General features: G+C 43.9%; 1 protein-coding gene across 6 annotated transcripts in view; it reads right to left on the minus strand.

The window, feature by feature from the left end:
• The window catches only part of FBXW11 (F-box and WD repeat domain containing 11), a 56,934-nt gene that overhangs the window by 23,315 nt on the left and 16,776 nt on the right, over positions 1-16,843 (minus strand). For all 6 annotated transcript variants that reach the window (XM_053956532.1, XM_053956529.1, XM_053956533.1 and 3 more), the window contains one exon: positions 374-436. In XM_053956532.1, coding sequence (XP_053812507.1) covers positions 374-436 — 63 coding nt within the window. The remainder of the gene's footprint in view (positions 1-373; positions 437-16,843) is intronic.

Here is a 16,843-nt window from a genome sequence, read left to right on the forward strand (position 1 = left end):
GAGCAATTGGCACCTCCAAAATATTCCCAAACTTCTTCAAAGCAAATGGGTTGTGAGTCCTTGCCATGTTGAACTTCTCTTTTTAAACAACAGTCACATGCTCAGAAATATAAATTCACTTTATTCCCAAGGATGCTTTGACAGAACATTGTCCTTCCAAGGTCATCACAAACTCTAAAATCTGAGAAAATCTGGTCATTTTTTGAGGATTATTCACTGGCATCATCCTTCACTCGAAGGCTGAGCTAACTTTAGGAGGATACAGCCAACATTATCCAAGGATGATTATGCAGACCCGAGATTTGGACATTTCTCAAAAGCAGGAACATACAAAATCCTAGCACCTCTCCTTCTACATCCATGTTAGTCTCACCTGCCACAAGGTATTTTTCTTTGGAGACTCATCTTCATTCTGATCCTCCATTACTGACGTGTTCTGAAAAAAAGAACAAATACTACTTCAGCTTTTTACTCTGTGACAATTTCTTGCTCTACAAGCATTACAAAAAAGCAAATCAATTGAACAGATAAAATTCATTTTCCCAGTGAATGGAATACTCAAAGAATTCTGGCCACAAAACCTGAGTATTATAAATAAATTCCCCTTTTAACTGACATGTTTAGCAATTCCATTTACTGTAAAGATAACTCCCCAACCCCGCTTCAATTTCCTTTGACAGGTTTTCATGCAGCCTTTCAATGCTTTTCTCACTGGGAAATAAATTCACTTTCATCCTACTCAAGCCAAAGCAATTAAACCTGTCAATGTATTCAACCAGCACTTGCTGCCAAAGTTTGCTGCCAAAGTTAAATTGTATACAGCTAGGCACAAAAAAAAAAAAAAAAAAAAAAAAAAAAAAAAAAAAAAAAAAAAAAAAAAATCACTATACACTACTTACATGCAACAGAATATGCTTTTTTCCCATCTCCAGGAATAGGGATCATTCTCTGCAGAACACCTCTGCAATTCACTGTCCAGGCTGTGTCTACAACCCTTGGCAGTCACCCCTGCCTTTCCTGCAGTGCTCTCCTCACATCAGAATTTCTCCTTACTACTGCTTCCCTCCCTTTCCTTCACCAACAAAAGGAAGTATTTCTATAAACCTTCAGCTGCAAATGTTTCTCTGAGCTCACCTCTGTCTCCCAGAATCATTCCCTCCTTTCTGCCCCTGTTGTTGCTGAGCTGCTCCCTTTTGCTGTCCATGGCACACCCACCATCTCCTCCTTCCTGCTCCCAAGTCCCTCATTCCCAGGGAGTTCCAGCTTCCCCCAGCCCTGCCCTCCCCATCCCTGCGCCCAGAAGACTGGCAGAGGGTTAGCAGGACAAACTGAGTGTCCTCAAAAACCATCTGTATTTATTTCAGCCTTCTTCCCTTCTGTCTCAACAGGAAAAAGGGGCTCAGTTAAAACATATAATGGACTAAGTCACACAATTCCCTTACTCCTGCCCTATTGGATTATGGATAACTGCTTAGGAACTACATCCACCCACACTCAGAACACAATTCAATCTCAAAAGCATTAATCTCCTCTTCTTTTTTCCATAAGGACATGCTGGACAAACCCAGAGAACCTGGAAAATGGACAGTATCCTGTCCATAGCAATCCTTCCTCCCCTGCCCAACTGCCTTGGCTCAAGCGTACACTGAGCCCTCCCCAAAGGTGTGGAAAACACATGGCACATGGGCTTTGGATGACAGGATAAAAACTGTCACCACAGGTGATGGAAAGACTCAACTACCTGGTTATGACACACATGACAATGACATGTACAAGCCCAGGAGGTGGCTGGAGGGGAATCCAGAAAGGGATAAAGGCAGGAGATGTTTGGGGTGACTCCACAAAAACATGGATTTTAGTGTTTCTGGACAACCCCAGAACAGACAGCCATACCTCCCATGGTTTTTGAAGCCATAGTCTCTGCAGGGCCACCCCAGTTATTTACAAGTCCTAACCAGCCCCTCTCACTGGGGCACAAACTAGTGCAAGGGGTGCTCTCCCTCAGCAGGGAACACACAGCAGTCCCTCACTGACTGGGACCCAGCCAGCCCACACCAGTTACACCATTCTGGAAAGCAAACATGCCACCAGGGAACTATGCAGGGTGTCTTTATTTTATTTCAATATGAATATGTAAAAACACTTGTTAGAGTGATTATATATTGTTAACTGTGCATCCAATTAGTGTGTCCTTAAACAAGTAAGGAACATCTCATGTCCTTTGGCAGCTGAAGGCTAAATAAACCCATGGATCCTGGGAGCTGTGCGCAAGGAACACTGAGCATATCAAACAGGTGGCTTGGGTCAGCAAATTCAGCAGAAATCCCACATTTTATCCATCTATCCCCCCTAACTTTCCTTCAGCAGGCTATGGTGGCACTCCGCCATTGCATTTCTCCCTTTATCAGAAAATATCTCTGAGATCTTTGCCAGCTTTCCCAGGAATGGTGACTAAGAACCGTCTCCTAAACATGATGTCATTCTAGGAACATGCAATAAACTACAGCACAGCAGCACTGTGACAGAGTGCAGGGACACAAATGTCACCAAAACCATCAGACTTCCACACCAGCCGATTGCAGAGTGAGTTTCCCTCTGTGCTGTGCCCCTACTCAATTCCACTGTGCCTCCACTGCTGCCCAGGGAAAGAACTGGACAGCAGGTTTTGGGGAGAGACTACAGCCTTGGAATGTCACAGGACCGCAGAATCATTAAGGCTGGAAAAGACCACAAGGATCATCGAGTCCAGGCTGTGCCTGATGCCCACCTTGTCCCCAGACCAGAGCACTCAGTGCCACCTCCAGGTGCTCCTTGGATACCTCCAGGGATGGGCACTCCAAATGCACTGCTGCCCAGAGAGACTCCCATGTCCCATCACCATCTGAGCCACGACTCAGTGGTGGGGGCAGATAACAGAGCTTGATTCTTAGGCTGGAAATGAACACAGTATTCAAATAGTTCACCAGGAAGTTGACAGCTGCATTCATTTAATGTCACCTACTACTACAGCTTCTTGTGTTCTCTCTTTTCCCATCCTGACTCATTCCACACTTTCTTACTGTATTTTAGAGCTTTTAAATCCTTCATCCTTTCCCTTTCTGCTCCCAAATACATATTTTGTTTTCCCTATTATATCTTCTCTTCCTAATAAACTTGCTCTGCTTCTCTCTTAAAATGCCTCATTTTGGGGTCATTCCCCCCATGACACTCATCCCCATTCAGACTCCAATCTCTCTATCCAGCACTTAAGCCTACTAATTGGAGACCAGAAGGTAATGGGTGGATCCTGCCCTGTTGGCTGGAAGAAGCAATTTGACAGCTCTGATCTGTCCTGTCCATTCCCAGCACTTGGCAGAAGAAGGATTTCAGAATTCCTGACAGCTGGCATCACCAGTCCTGGCTCCTAAGCTCCAGCCCTTGTGCAAGAACACCGATAGGCATCTCCAAGTCCAGCTCTTCCCTCCCCTCAGTGGCATCTCTTGCTCACCCCACCCACAGCCGGTTTCCCAGGTGGCTGTGAAGTGGCATCACCATGGAATTCACCCCAACTCCCTGCAGCTCTGCTGCTGAACAACTCCAAGGCCTAATGGAAGCACTGACATCTCATCCTAGTGATCCCAGCAAGGCCGAGCTGCCCTTGCAGACATTCTCCAGGCGTGATTCCGACCTCCACAAGAGCCTTGCAGCTTCTCACAGTACAAGCACAGCTTCTAAATATTGTCAGTTCATCTTGTTTATAGGTTCATTTTTTCCAGGAATTCCTGTGAAGTTGCTCATGGCTCTTGCAAAAGTTGACTGACTATTTCCAACCAGCTGTCATTCCTTAATTAGTCAGCCTAGAGTAAGTGCTCTCCATCCCTACTGGGAAGACAGCAATGGCCAAGAGATAACAATGGGTCCAAACTGTGATGTTTTGTTGCTGCCTCACAGTTGTTAAAACCCAAGTGAATCGAGTTACACTGAGCAAAGCCCCAGCCTCTATTTCCACTGACTAGAAACCAGAAGTGGCAGTAAAATTCACACATTGCTCCACAAGCTGGGCAAGTTTAAAAGCTCATTTTCTGGAGATTTGTATCCCACATTCCTTGCTTAGTCCCACAGAAACTTCAGGCTTTCCTTAGCCTTTCTGCTCCTCAAAACCTCTAGTTTCTGGGATTTCTATGGGGTGCAGAAAACCATGGCAAAAACAGGTTCACAAGTTACTCTGAGAGAAAGAGGTTCTGACAAGCCTAATTACATTGAGCTAATTACCTTGGGGATTATGAAAAGCTTCCGAAATAGAAACAACTATGAATGATCCCCAAAGGCAAAGATATTGTAGGTATTCTAAAACTCCATAAATCACAGTTTCAATTAAGATCCTTGGATACCAGGTAGCAACTGATGTCTCAAGTACAGCAGTTCCATGGATGTGAGGTTGTGAGGGGCAAAGGCACTCCATGTTTTCCTGCAGGTGAGTGGCACTGCAAGGCTCCCCTCCCTCAGCAGGTGCAGGAAAAGCTGCACCTTTTCCAGCAGAAATCCATCAAACCTGGACAGGCTGCTCCAGATTTCCAGCAGGCTGCTCCTAGCCTGGGTTTGCACCGGGCTCCAGGAGTTGGGAGTGTCTTGAGTCACTTAATAGCCTGGGCAGGGGAACAGCCCGGTGCAGCTTTGTTCTGAAGCCACTTTGAGCTCCAGTATCGGGAGAGCAATTGGGGAAGTGATAGCAGGAAATCCTGGGAACTGGGGCAGGACACACAAGTTTCAGCACTGAGCAAGGCTCACAACACTGCTAAGTTTCTCTGATGATAATAAGCTTTCCCTGACAAAGAAAGGATTCACAGGATACTGAGGATGGATGGACAAAACAAGACAACAGCTGTGTTGCCTTGAAAAAAAGAAGAGAATCTTATACTTGAGCTTTAATGAAAGGGAAAGGAAGTAAGAACTTCTATGTTTCACTGTCCTTGAAACTACACTAGTAATTCCCATCTCAGTTAAAGACCCAGCTAAGTCTTCAACAGTCGAACTTTTCACAAGATTCCGGCTCTCTGGAAAAAACCACCAGGAAATTTCAGTTAAAGTTACAAAATAAGCAAAAACAATTAAACTAATTCAGCTATACAGGTTCTGATGTCCTTTAACAAACCACATCTGACTTTGAAGACGCTGAAGAACCAACACAAAATAACTAATACATACCTGGATACCTCAAACCCTGCAGGTGGAATACACAGCACTGGAGCTTCAATCCCCTCCTCAACCCAGCTCTGCCACACGGGCACTGCTGGAGGTTTCAGCACACATTTCCCAGGGCAAGTGAGGAATCTGCCAGCCTCTGGGACAGCTGGAGCCAGCAGCAAGGGAGGAAGCTGAACTGCCATCTGCACCAGCTAAAAGTGATCAGCACTTGCCCCTCATGGCTTCCTGCTTTTAATAGAGCCAGAAACTGCCAAACGCTTCAGAGCATTTCCAAATGAAAGTGAGCCTCTCCTTGGGGAGAAATGGGCAGCATTTGCTAACCCAGGAATCTGTTAAACAATGTTTATTAACAACATCTTGATCAGGGATAAGAGGGGATTTTCCTCTTCTAACTATGGAGAGGCTCTTAGTAAAAATGTCCTAGAGCACAAATATGAAATTAAGTTGGAGAACCCCTAACCTAGACTGCACAAGATGGGAATGAACCTCTCTCACAGCAAGGACCAAATCCCTTCCTTCTCACCCCCCTCAAGATCTGTCTGCGAAGAAATGCAAAAATCCTGATGTGCCTAAGTTCCACTGGCCTCCTTGGCCCCCAGGGACAGCTGGTTGTCCACCAAACATGAAGGTTCACTCTGCTGACCATGGCCATGTCTATATTTGATGTCTGTATTAGTAATTGCTTGCTTCAGCTTAAACTGAACTATTTATGTAAGCACTGGGGATCTGCACAAATTAGGCTGAACATGCTTCAATTCTTACCTAGCTCGCTGCCTTCCCTGTTGCCAGGTTTTATTTCAGTGCAGCTATTGCTGGAAGTTCAAACAAAAATATACTTTAAATACTTAAAGAGTCTACCAAGAGCCAACAGCTGAAGGCAAAATTAGAAAAAAACCCTCATAACTGAAAATAGGGTATCAATTTTTATTTGGCCTCTGACTAACCACCAAAAAGTTTAAAGGAAGACATGTTGAATTCTGCACCACAGTTCCCCAGTTTGTGTTTCAAACTGCTTCAAACTCTGAAGTTTGACCACAAGTTATAGATGGTAAGTTTTTAGAACATACCTAATGCTCTTCCATACCCCAGTTTGACACCTCTCAAGGGTTTGTTTTGCAGGAATTTTTGACCAGAGCAGTAAGTTTCCCAAAACTAGAACTGCCTGCTCTTGCCTCTGCTCAGAGAAGGAAAATCTCAAGCCATTCCTCACCTAAATGTTCCACAACAGTTATTTCTGCAGGTTCCAAAGACTACAAGCAGTCACTAAGCAGATCACTCTGCTTAATCACCAGTGCTTTGATGATTGGCAATTAGTACCACTATGTTAACTTTGTTTTGAGAGTATCAGTCCTCACCTTAAACTCATTAGAAATTAACTTGCCAATCTTGTGTATATATATATATATATATATATATATATATATATATATACACATAAAACTGTGTATCTCTGAGTATTCAGTATGTCTGACTTCACATGGAACCAATAAAAACATGTAAATAATCTCTCTCCATGTTTCTTGTCAGTTCTCCCTTCATCTCTTGGAAGGCCAGAATTAGATTTCCTCAGAGCCTTCCCTTCTCTGGGCTGAACAATCCAAATTTCCTCAGCCTTTCCTCATGGGAGAAGTGCTCCATCTCTCTTATCACCCTGGTGGCCCTCAGAAGTCAGGTCAGTGTGGACAGTACCCAGAGTCACAGCACATAACTTGTTTTTAAACTGAAATTACACATGAAAATGTTCAGCAGCTCAGGATTACTTTTCTGATCCAATTCCATGAAACACTAAGCAAGGACTCCAACTGCACCAGTGAGCCTTTGGTGATGGCACATCCTCTTACCAGGGAGCTGTGTGTCCAAACTGCAGTCTGAGCCTGCCTGGCAGGGCAAGAATTTAATCCTTACCCCAGCCTGTGAAGGGCCACAGAAGATGGAGAATCATAACAGCAAAATCACTCTGGGGCTTTTAGAACATCTGAAAGAATGTATTACACATTCTCAGAAAGATTTACATCAAAAATATTCACTGACTGACTGTTATGACTGTCACTGACTGTCAATGTAGGTTGTCATAAGAAACAAAACAATTGCACTTCTGTCCAAGTTCAGAACTATTTTCCAGCATGCCTCCATTTCCACTCAGCAAGCTGATGTAACCAGAAAAACAATGTAATTACTGCAATCCCAAGAGACATCCAGTGGGGGTTGGTTTGGTTTTCTTGGGTTTTAAATATGCAGTAACTGGTTAGTTCTTAAGGGCAGCCTTACCTCAACAGGTACTGCAGGATCACGTTAACAACACCTTCCTCGGGGAACTGTTTCAAAGACACCCTAAACTCTCATTTAATGTTCTGAGTGTCTGGAGTAAAGAGTCAGTAACCCAAACATGCCTGTACCCATCCTATAAAAACACTCTGTATTTACAAGGACAATGAGCAGGGAACTGTGTAATTGTAGCAATTTGATGACTCATCCCTGCACCACTCCAGCACCAAAGCAAGGCCTGCAAAACTCGCACATGGCACAAACCCTTGTGCTGGATGGAAAATCAGAGCCCAAACATACAGAAACCACTGTCTGTCCACCTGCCCCTCAGACAGAGAGCACCACTGATGCAGGGGAAATGGCAAAAGCAGTTGGCACTTCAGTCAGGCCAGGGCTGGGGGTTAAAGTGTCCACATGTTCAGCTTGTGCTGCCAGGGGGAAATTTTCAATCAATAATAATAAATTAAAAAAAAAAATAATAATACCCCTCTCCCAGCTTGTGCAAGAGCAGCCAGCAATAAGAGGAGCAAGCGAGGCTCCCTGCAAGGCCTCACCTGAGGCTCACTCAGATGAAAATTGGATTCATTTTCCCACCCCTGCCCAGCCCAACAGGAGCTTTAATTCCACCTTCAGCCTAGAGTGGTGTTTGTTTTCCAGGTGTCTCAGTTCATACCTTTCACTGTCCAGTCACTCAGCTTTCCTTGGCAGACACTGATGTGTGCAGGAATCCCAATCCACTCCTGCCAGAGCAGCAAATCTCAATATTCAAATTGTGTATCAAAGCAGTCATCAAGCTTATCACTGGTATCACTGATAAGACTTGCAGTCACTTGCCTAAAACATCTCACAATTAACTTTCACTATCCTAACAGGTCAAATACCTCAAAAGACAAATCTTTTCTGTCTGTGAATAACAGTAAAATGTTTAAAGTAGAAACATGGCCCTGACAAAAGGTTGGGCTGTAGGAAGGTACACAGATGTCAGGAGCAAGGTGTTAGTTTGTTTTTTTTAATTGATATTTTTAAATTAAGAGAAATTACCACAAGTTCTCAGCTACAATTATTAGCAGTAGTTTTGCACTAATGGTTCATCTATTTTCCACATAAACTTATTTAGGTAGAATCTGCACTTTCAATCTTAATCCACCCCAAAGTAGAATAGTTTTTCCTCTGTACTTTAAAACTCAGGGCAAACTTCAAACCATGTCCCTTACACAGCAAACTCACTGGAAGTTCCAAAGGAAAAGCAGAGCTTAAGTTTTTAAAGCTTTGACTTCACCATGTTACACACTTATTCAGAACATCTGCACTTGTAACTGTATCAAAAGGTACTCTAAATAACTGGATTTTGTTAGGCAGTTAGGAGGATTAGTTATGTCAAGCTTTTGGGATTTTTTTTAATATAATATAAACATTAAGTTGTATTTACTACCTTAGAAACTATCTCAATGTCCAGTAAAGAGCCGTTTTAGCTTTTATTTCCTGTATTTAAAAAGTATCCAAAAAAGAAAACTTGAAGGGAAAATACTGGCTCAAGATTATCATCGTTTTTCTTCCCTTTAGAGCAGATGCAAAGAGACCTCTTCAGATCCACTCATCTCATCATTTATAGGACTTGTAAAAGGAAAACAAACTATTTAAAGTTGCATTTGAGTGCTGACTGATCAGATTACCACAGCTGACGGAGGGTTGAGCACAGAACAGCAGCTGAATTCCAGGGCTCCAGGAGCAGCCAAGACACTCCAGAGGCAGCTGATGCATCCCTGCAACACCCAACTCCTCCATCAGCACTGCTGTTCCACAGCCCAGAACCTGCCCCATATTCCCTTCTACAAGCTCTGCCATTCCCATGGAGCATCCTTTCCAAAACCCAGGGGCTGTGTGCACACCCCCACACCAGGGTAAGGCAAAATCAAATTCCAAAAGCTCCAAAAGCTGGATGTTTTTCTCTGTGCCACATTCATGAGTAAACAAGGCAGAAGACAGCACTGTGGCCCACAGAATTAATAAATGTTAACAGTATTCCAGATTAAAGGTAGGATAAGTAACATATGGGAAGCAAATTCCAGGCTAAGCTAGTAATTAGATCAGTTCAAATTCACAAAAAATAAATTAGCCTCTGTTAAGATTAACTACACATTTGCAACTTGGCTGCCTGGTGCAAAGTTAAAATACTTCAAAGGTTATTCCTGGTTTCCCAGAGGGAATTTAGGTTCAGATCTCTCCTGCTGTTTCCATATCAAACTAAAGGGAGTCACCTCAAATTGCCAGCCCAAAGCATAACCCTCAGCACAAGGGGTTTGAGGAGCTGTGAGAGGGAGGGGACACTCAATGGCTTCAGACAATACAAAACTTTAAGCAGGTTTTGAATAGGCTTCTATAAAAACTTTTATAGTAAAAGCTACACAAAGGTTACTCAAAGCTACTGAACAGTCTGAAATACTAAACCTGCAGTAACTCTCAATTATTCATCTTCTGCAAAATAGAAGGTATTTGCACACAAAAGAAATACAGGAAAAGCAGCCAACACAATGAAAATTCAATAAAACTGCAGCCTAGAACCAGTGAGCTACTCCAAGGAAGAGTCCTGTCCTCCAGAAATGTAGAGCAGTGTATTCCACACTTGGCAGCTCATGGGAGTGTATCAATCTTCACAACTCTTCAGGAAATTCTAATCACTCACTAATTGTCTGAAACACAACCTTTTGTTTATGCACAAGGTCAGTGTGGGTTTGGAACTGCTGATATCCAAGCATCCAGAATGTGGAGAAAATCTTCTCTCCACGAGGGCTGCAGCCTAACTGCAGCTAAAGGAAAAGGCCTTCAGTAATACAAGTTGTAAAAAAATACTCGAATGATTTTTTTTAAATATCCACCCAGCCTTGCCTGGGGTTAGGTAGACACTCTGCATTCGAGTGCTGATTTTATCTGGCTTTTCAAAGGCACATGTAATTGCATAATTTCAATTTCACACGATTTATATAACGGCTGGTAAATGTTCCTGACCTGGAAGGTCAGCAACACTTCTCTCTCTACAACTTCAAGATCCAGTTGATGAGTACAACAGCACCTCACTGTAAGACTCTACAGAACAGGATTTGAGAACAGCAGGAACAGTTGCCCCACATCTCAGGTTCCTGAGTTGGGAAGATTAGTTTCAATCCACACCACATCATCAGTGCCTGGAGTCACAGTACAGCTTCTTGTGTGAGAGAAAGGTGGCAGAGCTGTGGCACAGGGCAAACCAAAGCCAGGACCAGATGACACGTTGTGCACCCCAACCCCAGCCCTGTGCTTGTGGCAGAGCCAGCAGAATGCCTTCCCCAGGGCCTGGGCACTGGAGAAGGAAAGCTGCTGGCCCTCGCTTCTGAACCCAGGGACAGTCCCAGAGAGTCCGTGCTCTGCTTCCGGGGCAGACACACCATCTGAAGGGGCTTTGGGAAGGGTAACTCTGGAACCAGCAAGGCTGAAACAGAATTTCACAGATACTTCAGGACAACACAAATCGGTTACAGCATTGCTCTTCGAGGGCAACGTCACCTCAAACTTCTCAGGAATCCCAAATCCACTTGGGAGCAGTGGAAGACCATCCTGCACCACAAAGCCAAGCCTTTCTGCAGTGAGGTTTGGAAACAGGACCATTTTGCCACAGAAATATTACACAGAGGAGTAAAAAGCTCACTATAGAGTTCCTTCTTTCTCTGCTGTAGCACTTCCTCCAGCCCTGCCAGATGGGGATTGGTACAATTTGCTCAATCCCCTGCTGCGTCTGTAGCCAGCTGTGCTATCCTGGACTCTGATGCCTCCCTTGATGTATTTGGATTCTCCCACCATTTCAAAGGATCACAAGAAACCAACCATCTATTTAAGACTCTTAAATGTCAGTCCTGAAGGCCCACAAAACAACTCATCAGATGCAAATCACGGAGGCTCAGGGAAAGCTGGGAATGGGCAGCCTTCTAAGCACCCAGAGTCTGTCCTGGAAGGGGTAAGTGTCCTTTTGATGGTGACTCAGAGTGGCACCATCAGTATCAGCAAAACCATCAACACTGGTACTCACACAGCTGCTGAATTCCCCTGAGCAAGGGACCCACCCTCCTGCCAGGGGGTTCTGATGAGGAGCCTGCAGTGTAAAGACATTGCACAAATGTAGTTTCAACCTTGGTGGGAAATATTTGATTACATACTTCTGTATCCTAGGAAATTCCTCTGTGGAAAAGAGACAAGACCTGCAAGGAAGAGGACTGTCACACATACCCAGAACAGACTGCCTTGTATCTCCTCCTCTCCTTGGGCAGATTTCCCTCCTCCATCCCTCCCAGCACAAGCATGGCACTGCCAGAAGGCAGGCAGGGAGCAAAGCATGTTTCCTAACACATTTCTTTCCGCCATAACAGGATCAGAGAGAGAAAAAAAATCCTTTCTCCCACAGGAGGCTAAGAAAGCATCAACACGAGGCTGTGGCCTCTGAAGACACTTCAGAAGAGCCGTGAGCAGTAACAGCTCCTGCCCACCATTTGTGAAATCTCTCGGGCTTAGTGGGGCTGTGTACTGCTTTCTGAGGAACACAATTAATGTCTGACATTGCACTCACTGTTGCAGCTCTAAGCAACGGGCACTGGATTTGCCAAGGCAAGGTCCATGAATTCACCATGGAGAACCTGCCTCCACAGGGACATATCCTGCCCAGTGTGGAGTGCACAGACTGGGATCTCTGAATGGAATGGGAGAGAAACACTAAACAAAAAAAAAAAAAAAATCTCTAAGCTCCCATGACTTCTGCTGTGTTCAGAAGCCCCTCCTGCAGCAGCAGCTTAGTGCTGTATCTCAGAGGGACTCATTTCACCACTTCCACCTCATCTGGCTCATAAAGATCAGTGATTAAGTCAATTACTGACTTCTGAATACTGGCAACTTCTGAAGAGCAGACCACAATGAGAGAACTCTCCACCAAGGGGAGCAGGCTCCTGAAAGGGGTCACTCTTCTGTTCAAGCACACTTGGCAGCCTGGGGATGAAATGCATGACCTTTAGTGCTCTCCAAAAACCACTGAAAAGAACAAGTCAAAAAAAAGCACTCGTGTGTATCAGGTTGTTTGTAGCAGCAAAACTCTTTCCCCACAAGCAGAAAGGTCAGTGCTTGGCAGTACCCAATGGTGCCAGCCAGGGGAGGCCACCACAGGTGACCCAAACCTGCCACGAGGTTTCACAGGCTGCTCCCCCCTCTTGCTGATCACCGGGAATACAGCTGGAATCGTCAGCAGGAGCCACAGCCAGCTCCAAGTGACAGATGCACGTCATGTCCCAGGCAAATCAGGAACCAAAACTCACAGATCTTTACTCCATTTTGCTGGTTCTCACACATCAGGGACACATTTCTGCTCCTCAGCTGAGGAAAGCAAAGAGCAGAGCTCTGGCTCAGAGCTCAGTCCTGGGATTTACTCCAGTGAATAACAACTCACTTCCATTTCCAAACAAACACTAGGAACTGACCCAAGACAGAGAAGGTCCCTTCTTGCCCCTAAGAATGAAGAGGCTCAGTTAAAAAAACGAAGTCATAAAGCCCAAAGCACTCAGATACACAAAGGACACCAGAGAAGTGCTTATGAGAACCTTTCCCTTTGGAGAATAAACCATGCTTGGAAAAAGTAATCCCTGCATTTCACATTTCCCCATCCTCCTAGACAGAGGTGTCTGGATCCAGCACCAAGCCATGGCTGGCCACACCACAAGAATCTGCTGTGACTGTAAGGGATGCCCAGAGTGCATCCAGAGTGCTCATCCCCGTTTAGGCTCTCCAAAGGAAACAGGCTGGGATATGGTGGAGACCACGAGGATGGCCAAGCACTGAAGCACCAGGGGGAGTAAAATGCAATGCTACCCTTTGCAAATGCCTGCAGTATGTGCAACTGCCACCAAACTGAGCTGTTGGATCAGGCCTCAAAATCTAGAACACCCACACTGAGAACTAAAAAAGAAAAGTTATTACAAGAAACTGCTGAAAACAAACCCCAAACTGGTGTTACTTTTCACTGAGAGGAGACTCCAGCCAGAAGGAACCACACTGGAAAGCACTGCTGCTGATTACCAGAGGGAAAACTGGCCAATTTTACCTCAGATTTAGGGACTGGGGAATCCAGGCCATCCCCCTGCCCACATTACCCCCAGACCCACCATGGGTAGTTTTAATTGCTTCTACACTGTTGGCCTTGGTTTGAAAGCTCTGTGTCTCTGAAAAGTCTGTTTAAACACAGGGAACAAGCACAAATATTTCAGATATTGGAGAGAACATTCTGTTCCTTTAAAGAAAAGGAATAATGTATTTCTTTTTAATGGAGCTGTTGGACTGTTTCCAAAAAGAAATGGTAACAGTTCCACTGTTTTGAGGCAAAATACCAGAAAACATGTCAAATAGGTATTTGTAAATGACTTCAGACCCAACAGAAGCAGTAAAGCAGTTGTCTGGTTATGATAACTCATTTCAACAGCTGCAGAGAGTAACATTTCCAAAGGGATGCAGGCTCCAGAGCAATAGGCCACTCATCATCTTCTGTTTGTGATTTCATGCTCTGGAGGAGAAGGTTTGAGGAGAGCCCATCTCCAGCACTCTGCGGTTTTAAGAAAACTTCATCATGTCTGTGCCTGAATTTGTACTGGGAAAAGAGGATGAAGTAGTTTTCATTATCAATTCTTAGCTTTCAACTACAAGTTTTTCCAACTACACTTTCTGTTGTTGTGCTTCCCTCTGGTATCAGAATAGAAACATCAACAGAAGCTCAAAATTAGTAAAGAGAAACAAACAGAAGCTTAAGCAAGTTAATGCTAAATTGTAACATCAATAAGTAAAAATATAAACTTCCTTCTGGAAACTTCTGTGTTTAAACTGAAAGAAGGGAAATTTATGTTAGATAACCAGCCCAGAGCACTGAGTGCCACCTCTGAGGATGGGGACTCCATGAAAAGGGAAATGCAGGTCCAGGAGCACCTCTGGAGCTGGACACCCCACTGGGCAGAAGCCAAGGATAAAGGACAGGAAAGCTGGAGGTGCTATCCATCCCAAGCTCCAGAGTACTTGCGAAAACAGCCTTGGGGGAGTCGGGGAGACTCAAGTTGAAAAAGCCACTGCATGAACTCTAAGATCTGGCCTGTGGAGGAACAAGCTAAGATCTCTCACTGGCAGCTCAGGAAGTGAGACATTTCTTGTTCCTGCAGTGAATGCACTCTGTTAAAGCTTCCAGGCCACACAGCCCACTTGTGAGCACAGAGGCAAAGAGGAGCAGGGTACTGCATGCAATTAAGCTGAAAACTTCATGCATAGATGGAAAGATGTAGGAAAGAATCTTTTCTAAGAATCCCAAAGATCTTGGGAGGGTGTAAATAAGCACAGCAAAATCTAAGCAGAGTTTTAAAAGAGAGATAAAATTATTTTTTAAAAAATAGAAGTGGAAGAAAAGTGTAACTGAAGACAGGGAAGAAACTTGGTGGCACAGTATTTGGTTACTGGGATTTTCATTATATCTCTCTAATAATTCATTTCCCAAGACTTATTTCATCACCTCCTACATTATGCAATAATTCAAAGTGATGCCTGGGCTCTTATCTTCTGTTGCTTAATGAACAGTGCTCACATCACACTGGAGATGTTTACTCACAGAGCCCAGAACCCTGCCTGTCTCTGCCTGGAAGCCCTGCTGGAGCCACTTCCCAAATCAGCACCACAAAACACACTCAAAACCCTGCTGTGCTCCAAGGATGAAGCCATGGAAGGTGCTGTATCCACAGGGTTGCATCACTCACCTGCTAACAGAACCAGTTTCTCTAAAGACCTGAACAAGAATTTTGGGTTTAATTTTGCAGAGAAATTCATATAAAAGCAAATGAAAACAGGAACTATTGGATAGCAGTGTGTTCATGTACAAAAACATCATTAAAGGTAATAACTAAGCAGATAAAATAAGGCCTTGTAGCAGTTTCAAGTATTATTAACTGGCATTTAATATATACTTCTCCATGCAACAGAAACAAGTGTTAAGTGTCAGGGACTTTATTTCCTAACAGTATCAATTAAACCAAAAGCCAGAGTACATGAGAAGAAATCTCAAGTACCACAAATAGGAATTAATATTTTTTAACAAATTACCTGTTTCTCTTCTGCATTCTCTAACATATCACAGAATGCAGAAAGCAAATATTTCTCCAGTAAACTGCAGGCACTATGAGGGTATTTTACTGCATGAAGAAAAGCACAGAATACACACCCAGACTGAGAACTGGAACACCTCTCCCAGTTCATGGGCAGAGGGGCTTGCTGAAATGCTACAGCTTGATTTTAAACAGCCTGGTTAGGTTTGATGATTGTTAACAAACTCACAGAAAGGCAGAGCTAACCCAATCCCTACTTTCTTCCTTTGGGTGGATGGCAGGTGACTGCTGAAGCCTAAAGGTTCGAAAAAGCCCCAGGACTGAGTAAGAGCTTCCTGGAGAGATTCTCCAAGGCTCCAGAGTGAAGACTGTGCTTCTCCCTTTCTGGCCTGCTCTGCTCACTCTACACACACCACACACAACAGACACAATCCCAGGTAACTGCTGTGAATCACCAAGAGCTTCTGTATTTCCCTTCCAGCACTTCCTATTAATCATTTCACCCTAACTGAATGTGTGCTACAGAACCAAGAGCTCTTGCTACCTGTGTCCCACCTGATTTCTATGTGGGCTTAGAGTTCAGGAAACAATGAAGGGCAAGTCACAGTGCCAAAAATAATAAATGGAGAAAGCAGCTGGTGCCGCTTTTGCTTCCAAGTTCCCCTTCAGACATCACTGAGTCACACACCCTCAAAAGGAGAACTTTTTTTTTTTTTTTTTTAAATAATCCTTCACAGACACTTCCAAAAGTCTCAAAGCCTCTTCTGGCTGCAGTTCTACAGAAACAATCAAATCTTAATAAAAAGAAAAAAGTCTTTATTTTGGCACAGTATTTCACTGAACCATGGAATATCCTGAGCTGGAAGAGACCCACAAGGATCACTCAAACCTGACCCCTGGCCCTGCAGACACCCCAACAATCCTACCCTGTCAAAATTAGAAGTAGCTTGCAAATATTGCCAAGACAGATACCAAACTTCTGGGACTCTGCCCTGGCATGGCTGTAGGCACTCTTCTATAAGCATTATTTGGCCATGAGACTCTTCATTTCTATAAAACTGAATTATCCATCCATGAGTTTGTCTTGGACATGAGTTTTTGTCCTTTCTTTGAATACTATTTCAAAATTGTATACATAAAGTATTCAAATGGAAAAAGAGATTTATATTTTAACAAAAATTTTGAAGGAATTTCTGGTTCTGAAATTCAGATTTGCTGAATTTCAAGTGGCCACATTTTGCAGGTGAGAAGAG

The sequence above is a fragment of the Vidua chalybeata genome, chromosome 15 (genome assembly GCF_026979565.1).
Source record: "Vidua chalybeata isolate OUT-0048 chromosome 15, bVidCha1 merged haplotype, whole genome shotgun sequence".
Taxonomy (NCBI): Eukaryota; Metazoa; Chordata; class Aves; order Passeriformes; family Viduidae; genus Vidua; species Vidua chalybeata.